Source organism: Phoenix dactylifera, chromosome 1 (genome assembly GCF_051530095.1).
Source record: "Phoenix dactylifera cultivar Ajwa chromosome 1, Ajwa_hap1_PhDact_Kaust_v1.1, whole genome shotgun sequence".
NCBI classification, from domain to species: domain Eukaryota; kingdom Viridiplantae; phylum Streptophyta; class Magnoliopsida; order Arecales; family Arecaceae; genus Phoenix; species Phoenix dactylifera.
In genome coordinates, this window is record NC_143190.1 from 1,372,239 (window position 1) to 1,392,705 (window position 20,467).

Consider the following 20,467-nt stretch of genomic DNA (forward strand, 5'->3'; position numbering starts at 1 on the left):
TCAGTTGCTTGGACTTCTGTTGGGTAACTCTAAAGCTTGCACTAGACCCTCGAGCTTGCATCATAAATATTATGACGCTGATGTAATAGCAAATGCAAATCTTAAGCCTTAACTGAGAATCCCTTGCTCAACATATCATTTGTCGACTTGATACTTGCAAATGATGATGCTAATGACCATCGGGATGCCCCTTAACAAGGAACATTGAAACAAAACTCTAAACAAGTTATTTCGGAGGTCGTTAGCTATAATGGGCAAACCGTTCCACCTGCTTTACGAAACTAGTTATAGAGGCATCTTGAACTTTTTGATCTCCTTATCTTTGAAAAATAGTCGTAGTATCAAGCATTTTAGGATTTGTTTGGCATCATTTTTGTGCTTTTGTTTCCACACAGTTTTAGTGAAAAACTACATGGAGATTTATGTTGAAGATAGCATTTGCATAAAACTTCTGTTATTTCTTGCTTTTATGTTGAAGATAGAATTTTACAAACAATTTCAAAAAAAAAAACCAAAAGGGTTTCCTCATTGATGTCGTTCGGAGAATGAATCTCGGTGTAGCAGGTATGCAGTGACTCTATTGAACAACCTAGAACTGCTCAGGAAGAGAGAGAGAGTATCCTCTCGGAAACATAGAGAGAGATAGGAAGATAAGTTATAAAATTAAATTCAAAAAACCAATTGGGGGGGGGGGGGGGGGGGGGGGGCTGCGCAATAATCAAGTGCAACATGCCCAGTTAACACGTTTCCGAATTGGAATTGCTAATTTTGCCTTGGACCTCCATTGGACTCATGCACGCATGACTTATTTTCTTTGCTTCAACAAGTTAAAAGGTTAAAGACTATATAACGATCTTTTGAGTTTTATCTCTTTCCAATGTGGGACTAAAAAAAGTACCCTAGACAATAGACAAAAGACAAATAAGTGCAGACTTGGAATTTTGAAATATTCCAATAGTCTATACTTTTGTACATTAAGAGTGGAGCCAAGAATCAGGGGGGAGGTATTGTATGATGAAACATGAGCATAAAATGAGTGGGAAAAAGAACATTTATTTTATTTGGTTTTGTAGTAATGACCTTAATTAAATGAATTCACTATTCCTTCTTCGTTGAAGCTATTTTATAGCTTTGTATGAGTCATGCGATTTCTTTGCAAGTCACATAAATTGGTGGATTCATTTATACTGTACAAAATTTCAGATCGAAGTTTCGTTGGTTCGTCATCCACATATTGAATCCTTATGTAAACATATGACAGTGATCAAATACTGATGTGCTCTCTACAAAATTAGTATCCATAAGGATGCTACTTTTGATATTCATTAGATATCTGAATCCGTGTTTGTATCTACTGAAAAATATAGATATGAATAGATATATTAATATCTGACATACTTTTGCTCTTGCCAGATATGAAAGAGATGTAACAGCTTGTTGACAATATGGAATTGCGAGATCAATGCCACAAAATCATTTTACTTTCTTGACAGGATATTGTGAAATATGATTGATGATGGATCACCAATAAGCAGTTGAGGAAAATTAATTGAAAAAGAAACTGCATAGCTGTTGAAAAAGGAAGCCTCAAATTGAGCCTACTGCAGGAGTTTTTATTTGCTAGTACAGAGATGAGGGCTCCCGGTTGTCTATTTGAAGACACCATAACTTGCAAATTTTCCATTTGATTCGAACAGAAAATAAAGGCGAAGTACATTTCTGCACTGTTAGAAACCACCTTCACATATATGGTGATTTTCATTACATACAAGAAGAAACAAGGACTTAGAGCAACATTGCTGGTTAAGAGACTGCACACAACAGGGTCAATGGGGCTAGTTACAAACTATCAATCTCCCTCCTAAATGAACTGTGAATAATATCATCAAGGATAATGAGATGAACAAATCAGCAAATGTTCCTCGCTGTTGTTCTATGATTCCAGCCTTTCTCCTTTTCCTTCTGATGCTTTTGCAGTGTTAGTCTGTCGGCCTTGGTACCATTACTTACGGGCAATCTCCTTGCCTTCCTCCCACTTCCACCAATTGAGACCCGGACCTTTTCTGCCCCTCCAACAATACCTCCCCTTCTAATTGTCTGCGGCAACGGGGATCTGATGATTACCTTCTTTTGCAGGCTTCTTCTAAGTATGCTGTTAATCTTCTTCGTACTTCTGGGCTGAGGACCATCTTTACCATTGATGGTTAGCAATGATGAAGGCAATGGTGGTGAAAGATTGCCCATGGTAGGTGGCAATGGTGGTGGCGGTGCCACCACTGCTCTCGAGGTAGGAAGTGGAATAAGCGAGTAACGACGGGGCACTGGAGTGGCTGGAACCTGGCGAGCTGTAGAAAAAAGAGAAACTCTACTGGCCTTTCTTGGGGTGTGCTCTTCAGCCAACTCTGGCTTATTTTCCTTGTCATTTGGTGATGGGAAACACTTGAGAATGTTATTGTCGGTTGGAGGTAGCATCATAGGCCTGTTCATGTTGTTCTCAACAAGCGGCCGCATTCCATTACCTATCTCTTTAATTGCTGCTATTTGTTCTGCAACATGGTTGTGAAATTTTTCTGACATTGGTCGAATAACTGATTGAGGATTCATCAATGATATGTTTGGATCTTCTTGCTCTTTTAGTTGCTGCAACTGCAGTTGGTTTTCAGCTATTTTGGCATCGACATGCTGCCTTGCCAACTTTCGTTCAATTAGTAACTGTGATTCCAACTCCTTAACCTGCAAAATAGACTAAAACTTCAGGACTTGCTGATATAATCTCTCAAGAGTCATAACAAAGTGTAAGCTAATGAGCTCTAGAGAAAACCAAAAAAGGATTTAATTTCTGAGCAAAACTATTACTAATTTGACCTCCAAGGCTGATTAAATTAGATAGATCCTAGGATATTAATTCCAAAAGAATAATAACGATATGATTGTTATTACAGAATCAAACAACCACAGTATTTAGCCAGTGAAACAAGCAAAACAGGACATGCACCAGTATTAAAAAAAAAGTTGATGCTATAAAAATCACTTTCTGCAATTAGATATGCAACATAGGAAATAATTTCCTTCTACTCAACTTCTTATAAACAGTGGATATTGTTTTTTTCTCCTCCAGTGCAAGAAAAGGACATAAATTAATTGCACTTGCGAGAGAGACAAAATTCTCTTCTTCATAGCACCAGGAGCAAAAATGATTTCACTCCGAAGAAAGTGGGAAATATCAAAAAGTGGTTTTATTTCGTTATGGTCAAGGGGAAGGAAAAGGTGTAACAAGTAAACAAGCTAAATTCGGGATATAAAATGATATTTTCTTTGTAAAGCAAAGGGTGTTTTAAAATTAATAATACTTGTTCATGTCCTATAAATAGGTAGCTGCAAAGCTATCCAGAACAGATCAACTGCTACTCAACATTTACAAATATTTGTTATACTTCCTGCATGCATGTGCCTTGCTGCAATTTATCTCAAGGCTCATCATATTCACAAGGCAGTATTTAAAGATACTTGGTGCTGCAGTGCCAATGTCCAAGCATCTCGAAGCATCCATCAACAACTCATAAGAGTCAAGCAGCCAAAGCTAGAATGCTTTATAAAACATAAATATTTAATTTATAAATATATAAATTCACATAAACATGTTAATTAGTAAACTAAATTGACCATTCAGTTGCACTATCAACAATGTTTGAAATTATAGTATATGACATAATGGTAGGTATGGCACTTAATTACAACTTCCTGGTACTTCAAGTTAATATCCTTCATTACTTTAGTTTTCACAAGATTTTATGCACAAAATTGACAAGATGCACCAAAAAACTATGAAAAGTGTCAAGACATTTCGCTACTAGAGTGCAAAGGGAATCCGAACTTGGCATTCATGTTCAATGGTATAGAAGTGTCAATGCTTCAAAATTTTTGAAAACTATAAAGCATCCAACTGACATTGCATTTAAACGAGAAAAAATGATTTGCTGGCACCTTAGGAAGGTCTGTCTAACAATCTAGGATCTCACCCATAAAAATCTAGCCGAAAAGGTGCTATTTTGGTTCCTTGGCACTATCCCTGTATAAGTACCCAAGACCTCCCCAGCGCACAACCAATGTGTGATTAAACACATGCCTGGACAAATCCTCCTCTCCTATTTATATACTAGCATCTCCTTACCAGGCTAAGAGTCTAAATCTAACCAAATCTAATGACAAACACCACGATCGACCAATTGTTGATCCCAAAAAGAGTTGTGTTGCAGTGTTCTCTAGTCCACATGGGCCATGGGCCGGGTATATTCTGATGCCATTGTAATAACCCAGGAACTCAACCAAAAAGGATGTAGGTCGTTACAGTCTGGGTGATAGTTAGTAGTATTTTTATAAAGGTTATGGATTAAGAGGCAGCCTAGGAGTAACATATATTATATTTTTGCATTTGTGCCATGGTGGACCTTATTGGCTATCTTCTAGGATTCTATTGTTTCTTGCTTGGTTTGGCCTGCATAGGTGGGGCTTCAAGATTGGAGCTTTATAGCTTAGTTTTAACGAAAAACTTCATTCTTTACCTAGTCAAAAGATCTAAGTATTATCTTACAGATATTTCCCACAAAAGCGGTCTTTAGGACAACACGCCAGCTATAATAACAATTTGGTCTCAATACATACATGTCGTAAAAGAAAAGTCATCCTTATTAACCAAAACACAAAATGCCTAGGTTTCTCCATGTTCATTATAATGCTAGATCCCCTGAAAACACCCTGAGGACTATCCCATTTAAGTGAAAACAGAATGACCTTGAAAGGTTGTCTAATCACCAAATGAAGATATAGCAAAGGAGTATAAATCACAAGCATGTGCGTTTATGCTGTCATGGCAAGTACTAGTTAATTACCATGCCAAGTCTAACATTTTTAAAGGGTCAATTATATGCACGAGACAGTTAATATTCAACATATCCAAGTAACTTGCAGGTAAGGGTGACTAACTAAATTAAAAAATGTCATATTTTTTTTAATAATAAGATGCTAGTTCAGCTAGACAACAAGGTTTAGAGAACCCATATGGCATTCTTTGTTTTCCCTTAAAAACAAAAAAAAGAAAACTTTTGCATTTATAACAGTGCTGAACATGAAAGCCTGCCTACACCTGATTGCATTGTATCTCCTGCAACTAGATAGTTCATATGGGCCAAACCTCAGGCAACCCCAGGTTATATTTCATTAAGTTCTGGTGTCTAAGACAAAGTTCACGTGTTCAAACTTTGTGTTACACACCAGAACTTATAAAGTATAATCTGAGGGTGCCTGAGATATGATTCAATTGTGAGGTATGACTAAGTAAATGACAACTAGAAAGAAGATAGTTGTTTATTTACAATTATTGATCAACCAATTAAATGAAAGTCTGATCAATGGAGAGTCAGTACGCGGTGAGTTCAGTCATTCTGTTCCAACATATTTTCGGATAAAATAAGATAGGAATGAGTTCATACTTTCTCTTGAAGATTTGCAATAGCCAGATCTTTTGCCTTGTTCCTCATTTCAAGAGAATGAATTCCGTCTTCCATTTTAGTTATTTGGGCATCTTTGTTCTTGCTCTCCTGTTTAGCCTTCCCAACCTAGCAATTAGCAGATAGAGAGTTATAAGAATATATGCACAAAATGCAACAGTGAAACTCATTTTGCAGTAGCCTGATAAGTCATTAAATGCTGACAACTAGGTTCTTCCATGTAAATATTCATACCATTTGTTTGTATCTGAAAAGTTCACTAACATCAACTTGTTTCTTGGCAGGACCAAGTTCAATTCCCCTCACTCTACTAGCAAAATTCAGAGAGCAAAGAGTCTCTCCCACATCATTCTCATTAGGGCTGATCTGCACAAACATCAAAGTCTTCGAGTCGCCACCTGAATTATTTCTCTGGACTTAGTCACACTAAAACCCGATAGGAAGTGTCAAAAATGACAAAACAATACGAAAACAAGAAATACAAGAGGAATAAAAGAGTACCTAAAGAGTCTTGAAGTAAGTGGGTAAGCTTTGAGTTCCTACATATTTTCAGATGGAGACTATATTTCAGAACATGCAATTTGAGATAAATTGACTAGGTTATTGTAGAAAATCTTTATTTACAAACCTGAAGGGAATGTGTGGGCTTTTAGTTGCAAGAGCAGATATTACATCACCTAGTGCAGAAAGTGATTTGTTGATGTTTTGTGCCTCCTTCAGTCGTTCTCCTTGAGCATCTGTCTTTGCCACTCTCTCACTTCCAGCTAGGTCAATAAGCCACAATTTACTTCTTGTACACTCTCCAGTCACCAGATTCTCCCCTCTTACCATCACACAGTGAATACTGAAAGCAAAGAGGCATTTCAGACAAAAGCCTTCAACTGTGTCTAATTGGGAAATCATAATAAATTAAAATAAAAAAAATAACCAGTGTGATCGACTGCTATGTTCATTAGCATTCGTTGAGCCCACAGCTCTGGCTTTGCTGCCTGTTTGTAGCACTTCCCAGACCTCATCCATGTTGCTCACATGAGCTTCGACCAGCCCTGGAACATGATGAACTCCTTCTGCAACTTGCCTTACTTCTAGCCTGTCAATAAACAGCATAATAACAAATTTCACATATACGTTCAGATGGAAAAGTTCTGACAGAAGTTAACTTTTTTATTACCTTTTTGCAGCAACTCCAGGCTGAGATCCCATTAGAAGTAAATCACGTATTTGTTCATTGTAGACCTCTAAGACACTTACAGTTATTTCATATTGGAATAACCCTTGCCTTTCTCTGATAATGCGGAAGAGTTCCTCAAGAGTCCTATAGTTAACTCCTCGAGCTTCTTCAGTTCCTTCCATTGTGAATGTTTTGCCAGTTCCTGTCTGCCCATAAGCAAATATGCAGACATTGTATCCATCCAACACTGATGTTGCAAGAGGTGCAGTTTTTTCAAAAACCTTTTCTGTTCATGAGATTAGATAATGTTCAGTCCATGAATTAGTTAAGCCATGTTATTGAATAAAAAAAGAAAAATGATTTCAACTGATTACCTTGATCTTCTTCAGGGCTGAAGACACTGTCAAACTTGAAGACCTTCTTGGAAGACACATGGCCTTTGACAATAAGTTCACCGTCTTTGGCAGATTCAAAATCAACAGCCACAGAAGCCCCTCCAGCAATTTCTTCAGCATTAAGAGGCCGGCAGCGGCAAAAAACTCTGATATTTCCTGCAACATGAATAGTTTTGCTGTAAGCTGTATGCCTCTCATTTATTTCAGTCCATATTGTTCTCAATCAAAAATTTGACAAACCTTTTAGCTCTATGATTTTATTGTAGAGGTCTTTTCTTTCCTTTGCCTCTTCAACATATTTAAGTTTAAGGTCTTTGTACTCCTCTTCCAAGTTGAGATGATGATCCACTGCCAATAAGAAGATAACAATGTCATGTATTCTTCACCAATCGTAATTGCTATAATGAAATAGATACATGACTAAGAAACCAGGAAATGACATATTAGATAGGCAAACTTACCAGTGGATTGAACAGTAGTAGTCATATTGGTAATATCTGCAAGGAACCACCTGTATTCTAGTGCCTCCTCTGACAGCTTTGCATGCTTGAGCTTCAGCAACTGTTGCATTCATATTTTGTTACTGAATTTAAAAGAATGGAAATAAATGCCTACTCCTGAACCATTTATGCAAATGAAACTAAAAGACAGGAGATGGAGGCAGAGTAAAATTACTATATATTAACTCGTATAAAAAATTTAAGTACTTTAAATTTCTCACTCAAGTCTGCTAGAGATTGAAACCATCGACTTTTCTCCTTCACTTGCCCCTCTACAGCAAAAGCTGCAACAAGAAGATGCTTACGTGTTACCTATGAAAGAATTTCAATTAGAAAGTCATAACCTAGAAAACTTTGATACCTAAAGAGCCAACATGCATTGATTTGCGCATGAGCTCCATCTGAAGTTCCTGCAGTGATGTCCAGGCCTTCTGACATTCTCTACTCTTAAGTTCATGCTCCCGTTTTAGATCCTCTACTGCTCTTTTGCATTCTATTTGCTCCTTCAAGAGCAAATCATAGTCTTGTTTCAGCTGCCTACAATCATTGCATTGTTTCTGCAATATCCAACATTTTAGTTCAGAAATCATTCACCATAGGCTAGTTTTGCTATATGGTACTCATTAGAACATGTATTAGAAACAAGATAACAGTAGCCTTATATCATTCCTACCTCTAATATTTCTTCCTTTGTGGCCAATATTGGTTCTAAGTTTCCACCACTCTTTCCTGAAACTTACAAGGAAAACATTTTTTACAAGATGTTGAAACCATAAGTCCCAGCACTCGAATAAGGAAACAATAAAGGAAAGACTCGGAAAAGGAAATTCTACCTTCAGAACAATCACGTCTTATTGAAATGCCACAAAGAATAGGTTGTCCTACTAACCCTTCAAATCTAATTGTCAACCCCTCATCTGTGACAACTGAAGCTCTCAGAGCTGATAAAATAAGTGGTTGGTTTGAGCCAACCTGTGCATAGATATCTATTGCAGAGATAACCTGCAAAAATTCCAGATTAATAAAACAGCATGGAACAAGGATGAGGGCAAATTTTTTTTTTTTTAAAAAAAAAAACAGAAATAACACACTCGCATCAGAACTTCCTTACCTTCTCTTCCTGCATAAAGACATCAAAAATTCTCATTCCTGGTGGGCCACCAGTGAATATGATCTCAGCAAAATGCAGGTCAACAAGATAATCTCCTGATTCCAGGTTCTGGAATTTATACGAAGAATTCCCTACTCGAGCAGACTGGTACAATGCCAGTCCCTTGCCATCCCCAATTTCTGCATCTTTCCTGATAACATCTCCACCTGTATAGAAGCTGTCTTTTTGGTACTTAATACCACCACAAACAATGGATTCATCAATCCCACCTGCATTTATACTTATCAGGCTATCCTGGACATCTGGTATTACTCCAAGATCAAGAGAAACTTCTAAAGTTTCATTTCTACTCAAAGATCGCATCTCTGGAGATGATTCTGGCATTGTTGCAGCAAAGCCCCATTTAGGTCTAAAATTATCAGACTCTCTGTCAGAAAATAGCTCCATAGGAGCAATTCTATTCCTCTGAGTGCTCCTCCTGATATAATCCGGCGTTTCTTGGATCTGGTCACGGGGGATATCCGGCGGACTGGTGCAGACAGTGAGATCTGGAGACGTCGAGAACCCAATAAAATTGGAACCGCCTGCAAATGCCCTACCCCTTGAGAAAACAAACCAAAGGACCAAACTGTTGCACAATTACCACTATTTAAGCAGAAGATGGCTTCAAGAATTCTTTAAAACTCGCATTTTTTTTTCCCCAAGAATCCTTTAAAATAAAGAAAATCTACAATAGTAGCGACCACATAGGGATGGTTAATGATCATTAGATCTTTTGTATTAGCAAGGAAAGGTCGGATAGGATTGTTAATTCCGGACTGCATCAAAGAACTCAATGAGCTTACCAGCGGTCGGGTCATACAGGTTCAGATCACGTGTTTCAGCCATGTTTACAGCTTCTTCGATTTCTTTTCGCCGAGAATCACCTGAAAATGGTCATTAAATAAAATAAAGAAGGAACAAGATAACCAAGATTCCGAACTGATCAAATCAATCGAACACTAAACTTCTCCCCTTCCCTTAAAATGCTGTATCCTTGTCAGATACCCAAACAAATCTAGATAGCAAGAAAACGGCAAAGAAAACGTACCGATCGCAGCGTTACGAGGAGGGTTTTCTCCACTTCTTGCCCTTTCCCCCAATGCGAGAAATCTCCTTCTTAGCCGAAAGGGAACTTCCCTAAGGAGCAGCAAATAATGCCAAGAAGGGTTAAAGATTGATGGAAACTAAGATTGACGCGAAGGGATGGAGGGAATGGATTTGAAAAAAAGATGAGAAAAGAGAAGAACGAAAGGGGAATGGTGGAATCTCCAAAGAAGGGCTTTTTAATCTTTAGAGGAGAACGAATTGAATTCCTTTGGAGAAGGAAGAGAAAGAGTCGACCGTTAGGGTGTTTTTGTTTTTGAAATTCGAAAAATTCAGCACGCTTGCTAAATTACCGTAATTAGAGCGCGATTGATGCCGTTCGGAGATCCTGGAAATGAACGCGAGTGATGCGAATGTTCGGCTAGGATTTCGTGTCTCCGCATCACAATGATTAGGAGTCCGAAGAGAATTAGACGATCCTGGCCGTCTGATGGATGGGACCAATGGTGCCCCTAACGGCCGTTCCCTTATTAAACTCCATAAACGGATTGCTATTTTGGTAAAACAGCAATTTCTGTACACCGCCAATCAGGATATGCAACGTATCCTGCCATCAGTTTGTCGTGCCATCCGTTGGGGTAGCACAGGGCGCATGGCGGTGCAATTATAGCAGCGGATTTATTTCCCACTGTGTCTGAGAGTGAGCGCGTACGTTTCATGCGGTCCTTCTGACTCCATTAGAAAAAGCCAGTGCGAAGAAATCGAGGACCTGAAAAGATGGACATTAATTCAATATTTCACATGGATGCCATTCAGAATATTTATTTAATCTGATTAAGTTTTGACTTTAGTTTTAAAAATGTATTTATCTGTCTTGTAGTTTTTGGCAAATGGAAGTTCTACGAGAAATGATTGAACGACTTTAAGCGGCAATTTTTTTTTTTTTTACACCGGCTCCTCACACCTAACAGAGTTGAGTATAGTCATTAAAAAAAAAAAAAAAACTGTTTAACTGAGTAGGAATGATTCATCGAAAGAAAATCTTTCGAGTGCTACGCCATGTAGAAGACCACCCAGCAGCTGTGTTGGACTCCCAATACATATGTATGGCCCTGAAGGAGCAACAATTCCCTGCTATCCATCGTATGTCACGGAGCAAGGACTGCCCATCCGACTCAGAGAGTCACCCGCAGATCTCCTCGATCATTGCAGCCGAGTCACCCTCTATATGGATGTACTCCGCACCCAGAGTGCTCCTTGCGAAGGAGAGCCCCTCCCACGCCGTCCATAGCTCCGCTCCACTGATAGAGGTGTCGAAGATTCGTCGACCGCCGGCCACTATAAATCTGAAGTGGTAATCTCTAATGATAAAGCCCACATCTCCCTCTTACCTCACTCTACAACACTGCCATCAAAATTTACCTTAAAAAAAATAAGAGGGTGAGGGCTCCCAAGAAACATAGACAAACCTAATTGCTGACTTAGCTGGATGAGAGACCCAGATGTCCCTAGCCGTCACAGGAGAATAAGTTAGTGCATTGCTGATGAACTTCGATGCACAAAGCAAGGTTCTAGCTCCCACCACCTTTGGATGTAGCCCCACCTGTCCTTGAAGACCTGGGCATTCTTATCCAACCAAGTATGGCAGGCCAAATAGGCGCATCAGACCCCCCAATCTATTTTGTTAGGCCTTCTCGTAGACGCCCGTAGCTGCAAGAGAAAAACCTCCATTGGGGACCTGCCCCGCCTGACGTCGAGGACAAGCCCTGCGCACCGCCAAACCTGGGCCGCACACGGCAACAAAAAAGGGCATGGCAAATGGTCTCCTCCATCACTGAGCAAACCCCACAGGCGGGGGAAACTCTCATCCCTCTGCTCGCAAGCATACCTCCGGTTGGTAGGCACCTCCAGGCCATCTTCCAAATGAACATGGCAACCCAAGGATGGATATGAGGCCGCCAGATCTAGGCTCCCTCTACCTGCTGTGTCAAGGCCCTCGCCATCAGCCCTCAGAGGTCCCGGGTGCTCACCCTCGATCTACCAGAGCTACTCCAAACCCTCCTGTCAGCCCTCTCCTCTAAGGTGATTGGCATAGCTAGAACTCGCTCAGCTAGTGCCTCTCCAAAAACCTCCTGAACAAGGTCCATGTCCCACCTCTGCTCCTCCGAGACAAAAAGATCACTGACTCTGTTAGGAAAAATTTAAATGCGCACGCGGCCCGAAATTTGGCCGCGTGCGCGTTTGAGAGGGAAAACAAAAAGGTAACGCCCAGCGGGCGTTACGCGTTTGGTTTCGGAAACAAAAGAAGGAATTAAATGCGCACGCGGCTGGTCTCGGGCCGCGTGCGCGTTTGAGAAATACCGTTTGAATTGGAAACGCCCAACGGGCGTTTTTGGTTTAAATGGGAACACGCCAGCGTTCGCGTGAAGAGCGCGGACGCGTCCGCCAAAAAGACCTTTTTGCCCTTGCGTAAAACCTCTATATATACCCCCTATTTCATCTCTTTTGACACACGAAAAAAATTGAGAAAAACAGTAGAAAAATTCTGGAAAAATTCTTCTCCCTCTTAGCCACTTCCAAATTCTGTTTTTACATTTTTATTAAGTTTATTTAGTTCTTTTCATTCCGTTCTTTGCTGGATCTGCAAGTCCGATCGGGTTCGCTTTGACTTCTTCCGAGACGTGCCGAAGAAGAGGTTGTAGGGTCGTCGTATCTCCGAGAAGGATTGCCGGGTGACCCGTACGTGGGGGCAAATACTTCTTTGGGACAGCGTCTACGCGCTTCGACCTGCTTTCAATCAGGTTATTTTCTTCTACCTTTATTTTTAATTTAATATTAGTAGATTGGTAGGATTTGAAATTCTATGATATAAACTTATTAAATGCATAGATTTACTTTGTGCTAGAATAGATTTATTTTGTATTAAAATAGAATTATTTGGATGCCGAATGATATGCATGTATATTATTTCCTTTAAGATTTTTTTTTATTAATTGAATTTATAGATTTATTTATTTAGTTAGGAGATATATTGCTAACAATCCAAAGAAGTATTTATTTTTGTTAGTAATATATAATTAATTAAATTCTTTATTACAATTGTGGCATATTAGATTTTAATTGCAATAATTGTTTTTTGCTAGCATATCATTAATAATAAATTATTCTAAAGAGTTAATAATTTGGTTAACCTCCAAGAGGTTTATTATACCTCCATTTGGACTCTTCAAGGAGTAATTTCCAGATCCCATTCAAACGGAAAATTCGGAAATTGGTTGATACATAATAGTTAATCTATTGAATTGACTTATTAGATCTCAATAAATTATTCTAATAAAGGAATAAATATTTTAATTCGCTGAATTGACATTTTAGATCTTAATTACAATAATTGATTTGCCATAAAATTAGTAATCAATTATTTCAATAAAGCAATAATTCAAATCTAACATATAATTCATTAAATTGACATTTTAGATCTCAATTAAAATAATTGATTTGCTACTACTAAATTAGTAATCAATCATTGCTAATTCGGAAAGGTCAAACGAAAAATTCAAAAATTAGTTAATTCGTTTAAATTTGCATTTAGGTTATTTTAAATATTGAATTTGTGTGATTTCTAGTGATTATATCCACTAACTAATAGTGTCTAAGAAAAGCTTGTCAAAAAGGCATACGTGCCTAAGAAAGGCTGGTACTTAAGTGAGCCTAGTGCTCCACCACCGATCTGGAGCTGATCTGGCTATTAGTTTTTTGGATATATCAATTAGACATCCAAAGTTCAATATAAATATTAGTGCAATCTTTTGACATAGATTTTTTTTTTTGCTTTCAATCAGGTTTCTGTCACTATTCTGTAACCCTGATCCTATGGCCTCAAACACTAGTGACCATCTTAGTGCCAAACCTGAAAAATTTGATGGCCATAACTTTAGGAGGTGGCAGAACCAAATGCGGTTCTGGCTCACCACATTAGGGTTAATCTCAGCCATAGGTGAAAGTACGATCGAAGTTGATAACGGGTCCAACCCAACTACCTCTTCCAACACTGAACATTCTGCCTCCACTAGCACACCCTCTAGGACACCTGATGAGATAGATTATCATTGTATCCATAGAATTCTAGGTGCTCTTTCTGAGAGGCTGTATGATATCTATTACACAGCCAAGAGTGCCAAAGAACTCTGGGACACCCTAGATAGCAAATATGGTCTTGATGATGCTGGGGTAAAGAGGTTCAAGGCCTCCGATTTCAATAAGTTTAGGATGGTGGACTCAAAGCCTATGAATGACCAAATTCATGAATTTGAAACCCTGATCCACCAGCTTAGGGCTAATGGAACCAATTTGGATGAATCATTCCAGGTAGCCTGTTTGATAGATAAACTACCTACTTCCTAGTCTGATTTTGCTAAGACCCTGAGCCATACCCAAGGAATTCTCACCCTAACCCAAGTCTTAAACTCCATTAGGATTGAAGAGCAGCATAGGCTCAGAAATAATACCTCTACTGGATCTAAAAATAATGCATATAATGTAGAAGCTCCTCCTAAGAAAAATCAGAACCGACCCTTCCGTAAGAATTTCAAGAAGAAACCCTACAACCCTAGAAACCCTAATCATAATTACAATAGGATACCTATTCAATCCCAGGAGCAGAGGAAGAAGAAAGAGGAAGGTGGTGCTCGTTTCTGTTATGTGTGTGGTCGGACCAACCATTTGTCTCCACAGTGCTTCTATAAGAAGACTGCACCTCTTCAATCTAAGAAGAAGGGTCCACACACATCCAGTGCTCAAGTCAACATGGTGACTTCCGGCGCTGGCTCCTCTGAGACAGCTTTCAGGTCTGTTTCCTTCACTCCTGAAGTTAACATGACTTTACAATCACTAGATTGGTGGATTGATACCGGAGCTGGTATTCATATTTGTTCGGATCGTTCCTGGTTTTCTTCTTACCAGATCTCAAGTGGAGGAGCTGTGATCATGGCAAACAGCTCGGAGGCGCGTGTGTTAGGAGTAGGACGTGTGGACTTAAAGCTTACATCTGGAAAAGTCCTGTCCCTGCACGGCGTCCAACATGTTCCAGTTGTTAGGAGAAATCTCATTAGTGGTTCCTTGCTTGTCCAGCAAGGCTTTCGTCTTGTTTTTGAGTCCAATAAGGTTGTAATTTCTCATGGTGTAATGTTTATTGGAAAAGGATTCCTTAGTGAAGGATTGTTCAAGTTGAATGTAATAGCTCCTTTAATAAATGAAAATCATTTGATTATGAATATAGAACCCCCTTCTATTTGGCATGGTAGATTAGGTCATGTAAATTATAATTCAATTAAGCAACTTATGAACCTAAATCTAATACCAAAAAGTGATCTTAAGAACCATGAGAAATGTCAAATTTGTGTAGAAGCTAAACTCCCTAGAAAGCCTTTTAAATCCGTTAATAGGGATTCAGATCTATTAGAGTTGATCCATAGTGATGTTTGTGACTCTGGTAGAACTTCTAGAGGAGGTAACAAATATTTTGTGACCTTCATAGATGATCTATCCAAATTCTGTTATATCTATCTAATTAAAACCAAGGATGAGGTGCTCAGCAAATTTAAAATATTTAAGATCGAAGCTGAGAACCAACAAGAAAAGAAAATTAAAATTCTTAGATCAGATCGAGGAGGTGAATATACATCCAATGATATAACTCAATTTTGTGAAGATCATGGAATCATTCATGAAGTGACTGCACCCTATTCTCCCCAATCAAATGGAGTAGCAGAAAGGAAGAATAGGACTTTAATGGATATGGTGAACTCCATGCTTATAAGCTCAGGAGTACCAGAAAATTTGTGGGGGGAAGCTCTTGTTTCAGCCTGTTATATCCTTAATAGAATTCCCTCTAAAAATAATGATCTAACCCCATATGAAGTTTGGAAACATAGAAAACCTAATCTTAGCTATTTAAAAGTGTGGGGGTGCTCGGCAAAAGTAAAAATACCTGATTTTAAGAGAAAGAAAATAGGCCCTAAAACAGTGGATGCCATATTCATAGGTTATGCAGCCAATAGTAATGCCAATAGATTTCTGGTAATAAGTTCAGAAATAAATGATATTAGTAACAACACTATCATAGAAGCCAGAGATGCAACATATTTTGAAGACACCTTTCCACTTAAGACTAGAGTAGATAGCGGTATAGCTAGTAGCTCTAGTAGAATAAGGACAAGAACAATAGAAGTAGAAGCAGAACCTAGGAGGAGTAAAAGATCCAGGGTAGAGAAAACATTTGGAGATGATTTTTATACCTTCCTAATAGAAGACTCTCCAACTACCTTTGAGGACGCAATGAAATCTTTGGATTCACCTTTTTGGAGAGAAGCTGTGGACAATGAGATGCAATCAATTATCCAAAACCATACTTGGGAATTGACTGATCTTCCTCCTGGTTGTAAAACAATAGGATGCAAATGGATCTTTAAGAAAAAACTTAGGCCTGATGGCTCTGTAGATAAATTTAAGGCTAGATTAGTTGCCAAGGGTTTTACTCAGAGACCTGGTATAGATTTCTTTGATGTTTATGCACCTGTAGCTAGGATTACTACTATTAGGGTCCTTATAGCATTAGCCTCCATTCATAAATTAGTGATTCATCAGATGGATGTTAAGACAGCTTTTCTAAATGGAGACTTAAATGAAGAAATTTATATGGACCAGCCAGAGGGATTTAAAATCCCAGGCCAAGAAAATAAAGTTTGCAGACTAGTCAGATCTCTTTATGGTCTTAAACAAGCACCCAAGCAATGGCACTTGAAATTTGATGAAACCATAATGACATTTGGATTTGAAATCAATAGCACAGACGAATGTGTATATCATAAGAGAGTTGGACACAAATTTGTGATCTTGTGCCTTTATGTAGATGATATACTGATCTTTGGGACAGATCTTCAGATAATTGATGAAGTAAAACAATTTTTAAGTAATAAGTTTGATATGAAAGACTTGGGACAAGCTGACTTAATTTTAAATACCAAAATAATTAGAAGTGCAAAAAGTATTGAGTTATCCCAAAGTCATTATGTTGACAAGATACTTAATAAATTTAATTATTCCGATTGTCAGCCTGTCTCTACTCCATTTGATCCCTCTACTCATCTTAAGAAGAACTTAGGAACTCCTGTCCTTCAAAGCCTATATGCTCAAATCATTGGCTCACTAGGATTCCTAACAAACTACACCAGGCCAGACATAGCATATGCTGTAAATAGACTTAGTAGATATACTATTAATCCAAATAGAGATCACTGGACGGCATTAGATAGAATTCTTAGATATCTTAAGGGTACCAAGTCCTATAGTTTGCACTTTAGTGGGTTTCCTGCTGTTCTAGAAGGCTATAGTGATGCCAACTGGATTAGCGATACCTTAGATGTTAAATCCACCACAGGATACGTCTTTCTCCTAGGAGGTGCTGCTGTGTCTTGGAAATCCACCAAACAAACCTTAATATCTAGGAGTACCATGGAGTCTGAACTGATAGCTTTAGACACTACTAGCACTGAGGCTGAGTGGCTCAGAGATCTACTAATAGACCTTCCTATAGATGAGTCACCTTTACCACCTGTCTCCTTACATTGTGACTGTAAATCTGCAATAGATAAGTGCAACCAAGAAAATGCCAATGTAAAAATGAACAGGCACTTAAAAGTGCGTCATAAATCATTAAGATATAAATTGAAAAATAATGTTATTGCCTTTAATTTTGTTAAATCAGAAAATAACTTGGCTGATCAGCTTACTAAAGGCTTGTCTAGAACAGTAGTTCTAGAGTCGTCGAGGGGGATGGGGCTTAGCCCATAAAGATAGATCACCACGGTGGGAACCCAACCTTAAAAGGTTCAATGGGTAGAAACAAACCGGAGTGTGACTAAGAGGAGCACTATTTCATGTTTTCCTCATCCCTATGGCGCTAGTGCTCATAAAAGCAAGCGGTAGGATGAGTTCGTTTGTATAACTCTTAATGAGTCCGAGACCCAAGAGGCAGGAGCTTCCTTGATAGCTTCCTTATTAGGACTCACCTATATGTGCAGTCGTGAGGCCGCGATTATGGGAAATGGGCGATTCCCTAAAAAGCACATGATAGATATCTGCGCATGGCCATAACAGCGCAACCCGCTTAGAACCCAGATCGGGCTATATTATGTGTGTTGTTGATTTAATCTGAGCCATGGACCGAGGTTCAAGGTTAAGACCACCTTGGCTCCACAGATGTAATCAATTGTCACTAAGTGAAGGTTCAAACCGAAAGGTACCTACACCTATTACATAATATAAGATATCCAGCATTTTATTTTGATTTTAAAATTATTTAAATTTTTGTGGGGGATTGTTAGGAAAAATTTAAATGCGCACGCGGCCCGAAATTTGGCCGCGTGCGCGTTTGAGAGGGAAAACAAAAAGGTAACGCCCAGCGGGCGTTACGCGTTTGGTTTCGGAAACAAAAGAAGGAATTAAATGCGCACGCGGCTGGTCTCGGGCCGCGTGCGCGTTTGAGAAATACCGTTTGAATTGGAAACGCCCAACGGGCGTTTTTGGTTTAAATGGGAACACGCCAGCGTTCGCGTGAAGAGCGCGGACGCGTCCGCCAAAAAGACCTTTTTGCCCCTACGTAAAACCTCTATATATACCCCCTATTTCATCTCTTTTGACACACGAAAAAAATTGAGAAAAACAGTAGAAAAATTCTGGAAAAATTCTTCTCCCTCTTAGCCACTTCCAAATTCTGTTTTTACATTTTTATTAAGTTTATTTAGTTCTTTTCATTCCGTTCTTTGCTGGATCTGCAAGTCCGATCGGGTTCGCTTTGACTTCTTCCGAGACGTGCCGAAGAAGAGGTTGTAGGGTCGTCGTATCTCCGAGAAGGATTGCCGGGTGACCCGTACGTGGGGGCAAATACTTCTTTGGGACAGCGTCTACGCGCTTCGACCTGCTTTCAATCAGGTTATTTTCTTCTACCTTTATTTTTAATTTAATATTAGTAGATTGGTAGGATTTGAAATTCTATGATATAAACTTATTAAATGCATAGATTTACTTTGTGCTAGAATAGATTTATTTTGTATTAAAATAGAATTATTTGGATGCCGAATGATATGCATGTATATTATTTCCTTTAAGATTTTTTTTTTATTAATTGAATTTATAGATTTATTTATTTAGTTAGGAGATATATTACTAACAGACTCTGCCTCTCACTAGCCTCACCGAATCAAGAAAAGTGGCCACCCACTCAGCGGCATCGCTGCTCCAGAACCTCCGGGCCCCGAGTGTAGATCTTTCTCAAAATGAAGGAATTGCAGTGACCCGCGTGGAAGACGGGAGTCTCTGTCGACTCCCTGTACTTGCCCCACATCAAGGAGCCCCGCAAACTGTCCGACTTAAGGAGAAACCTAGCTGCATGTTTGGTAGCAAATACCTCGCACAGCTCAAGTAAGGAGTAGATCCCGAGGCCACTATCACTCGTCGGCTGACCGATCACATCCTAGGCAAGCAGGTGCACACCCCTCTCTCCCCCTCACTGACTCCAGAGGAAGCTCTGAATAAGATGTTCCATCACCCTTAGCGGAGCTATGGGCACGATGGCATTGGAAAGGAGATATATCGAGATAGAGCTGAGAACAGACCATACCAGAATAAGTGGGGAACCCCTTAGGTTGGATGGTCTTTATAAGGAGAAAGATGGCAAAAAAAATTTCACATAAACTAATCAATTCTCTTTAGGCTTTTCTAAAGTTCTATGCCCTTTACTCATGATGCTTTTATAATCATTCAATTTATTTTTAAATTTTCATAAAAATAAATTATTATTAAATATTTTTACTGTCTTTTTTTTTAAGAGAAAATTTTCTTTTATCTCCATTTGGTTTTTGGCACAACTGTGCTATTTTTACTAACTCAATTATGTTTCACATAATTATGGTCTAATTGATGGGTTTTTTTTTTTTTTGTTGGGGGGGGGGGGGGGGGGGGGGGGGCGAAGGAATGGGTTGGTATAAAATCTAGAATAGTTTGGTGAAGCGGAGAAAGTTGGATGGTGGGGGGGGGGGGGGAGGAATGAGTTGGTTAAATTATTCCATCTTCTTTTCTTGAAGCTATGCTTCTTTTGGTTAAGTCTTGTAAATGAATTAAGAAAAAAAAAATAAAGTGTTTATGATAGACTATTTCTTTCCAAAATACTCATTTTGTCCTCCCGCAAAGTGGTTTATTCCATAAGCGCATGCAAATGTTTGCATGAAAACAGATGGAATTAGTGGGTGAAGAGACCTTTCCCCTCTATTCTACTTTCAAACATTGCCAAATAGTTATAGAGTGCATGATTGCAAGGCTTGAAAGAAAGGATCTTAAGGTTTAGAGTTGATTTTATGATTTAAGAGGATCACGTAATTCAATATAAACAACTTTGGCCACTACGGTGAGGGATGGACAAGGTTAGGAATAAGATCACCATATCAACCAGCTGGATTGCATGCCAAACATCAGATGTACAATGCTCGATTGATGTGCACTTTTTTTTTTTTTATAATGCTAGATCTTCAAAGAATCTTTACTATTTGATAGGCATCATTAAATTATCAAGATGATACTTGATCAACTTCTAAGATTAGTCCTAAAATATTGCTAGAGAAAACATTGGAGTTAGATGAGAA

At 38.8% G+C, this 20,467-nt stretch overlaps 1 protein-coding gene across 2 annotated transcripts; it reads right to left on the reverse strand.

The window, feature by feature from the left end:
* Positions 1-1,572: 1,572 nt before the first annotated feature.
* On the reverse strand, positions 1,573-10,048 carry LOC103703722 (Di-glucose binding protein with Kinesin motor domain-containing protein). 2 transcript variants are annotated; one of them, XM_017841925.4, is made up of 17 exons: positions 9,775-10,048; positions 9,530-9,610; positions 8,685-9,268; positions 8,407-8,575; positions 8,247-8,302; positions 7,935-8,130; positions 7,781-7,857; positions 7,535-7,634; positions 7,314-7,421; positions 7,053-7,229; positions 6,679-6,964; positions 6,436-6,597; positions 6,136-6,351; positions 6,009-6,046; positions 5,742-5,905; positions 5,490-5,615; positions 1,573-2,733 (listed from the first exon to the last, which is right to left on the reverse strand). In XM_017841925.4, the coding sequence occupies exons 2-17, from the start codon at positions 9,570-9,572 to the stop codon at positions 1,909-1,911; spliced, it is 3,327 nt and encodes a 1,108-aa protein (XP_017697414.4). In that variant the 5' UTR covers positions 9,573-9,610; positions 9,775-10,048; the 3' UTR covers positions 1,573-1,908. The 2 variants fall into 2 exon arrangements, with proteins under 2 accessions (XP_017697414.4, XP_038970481.3); XM_039114553.3 differs by having other exon boundaries at positions 8,247-8,308.
* Between the last annotated feature and the right edge of the window lie 10,419 nt (positions 10,049-20,467).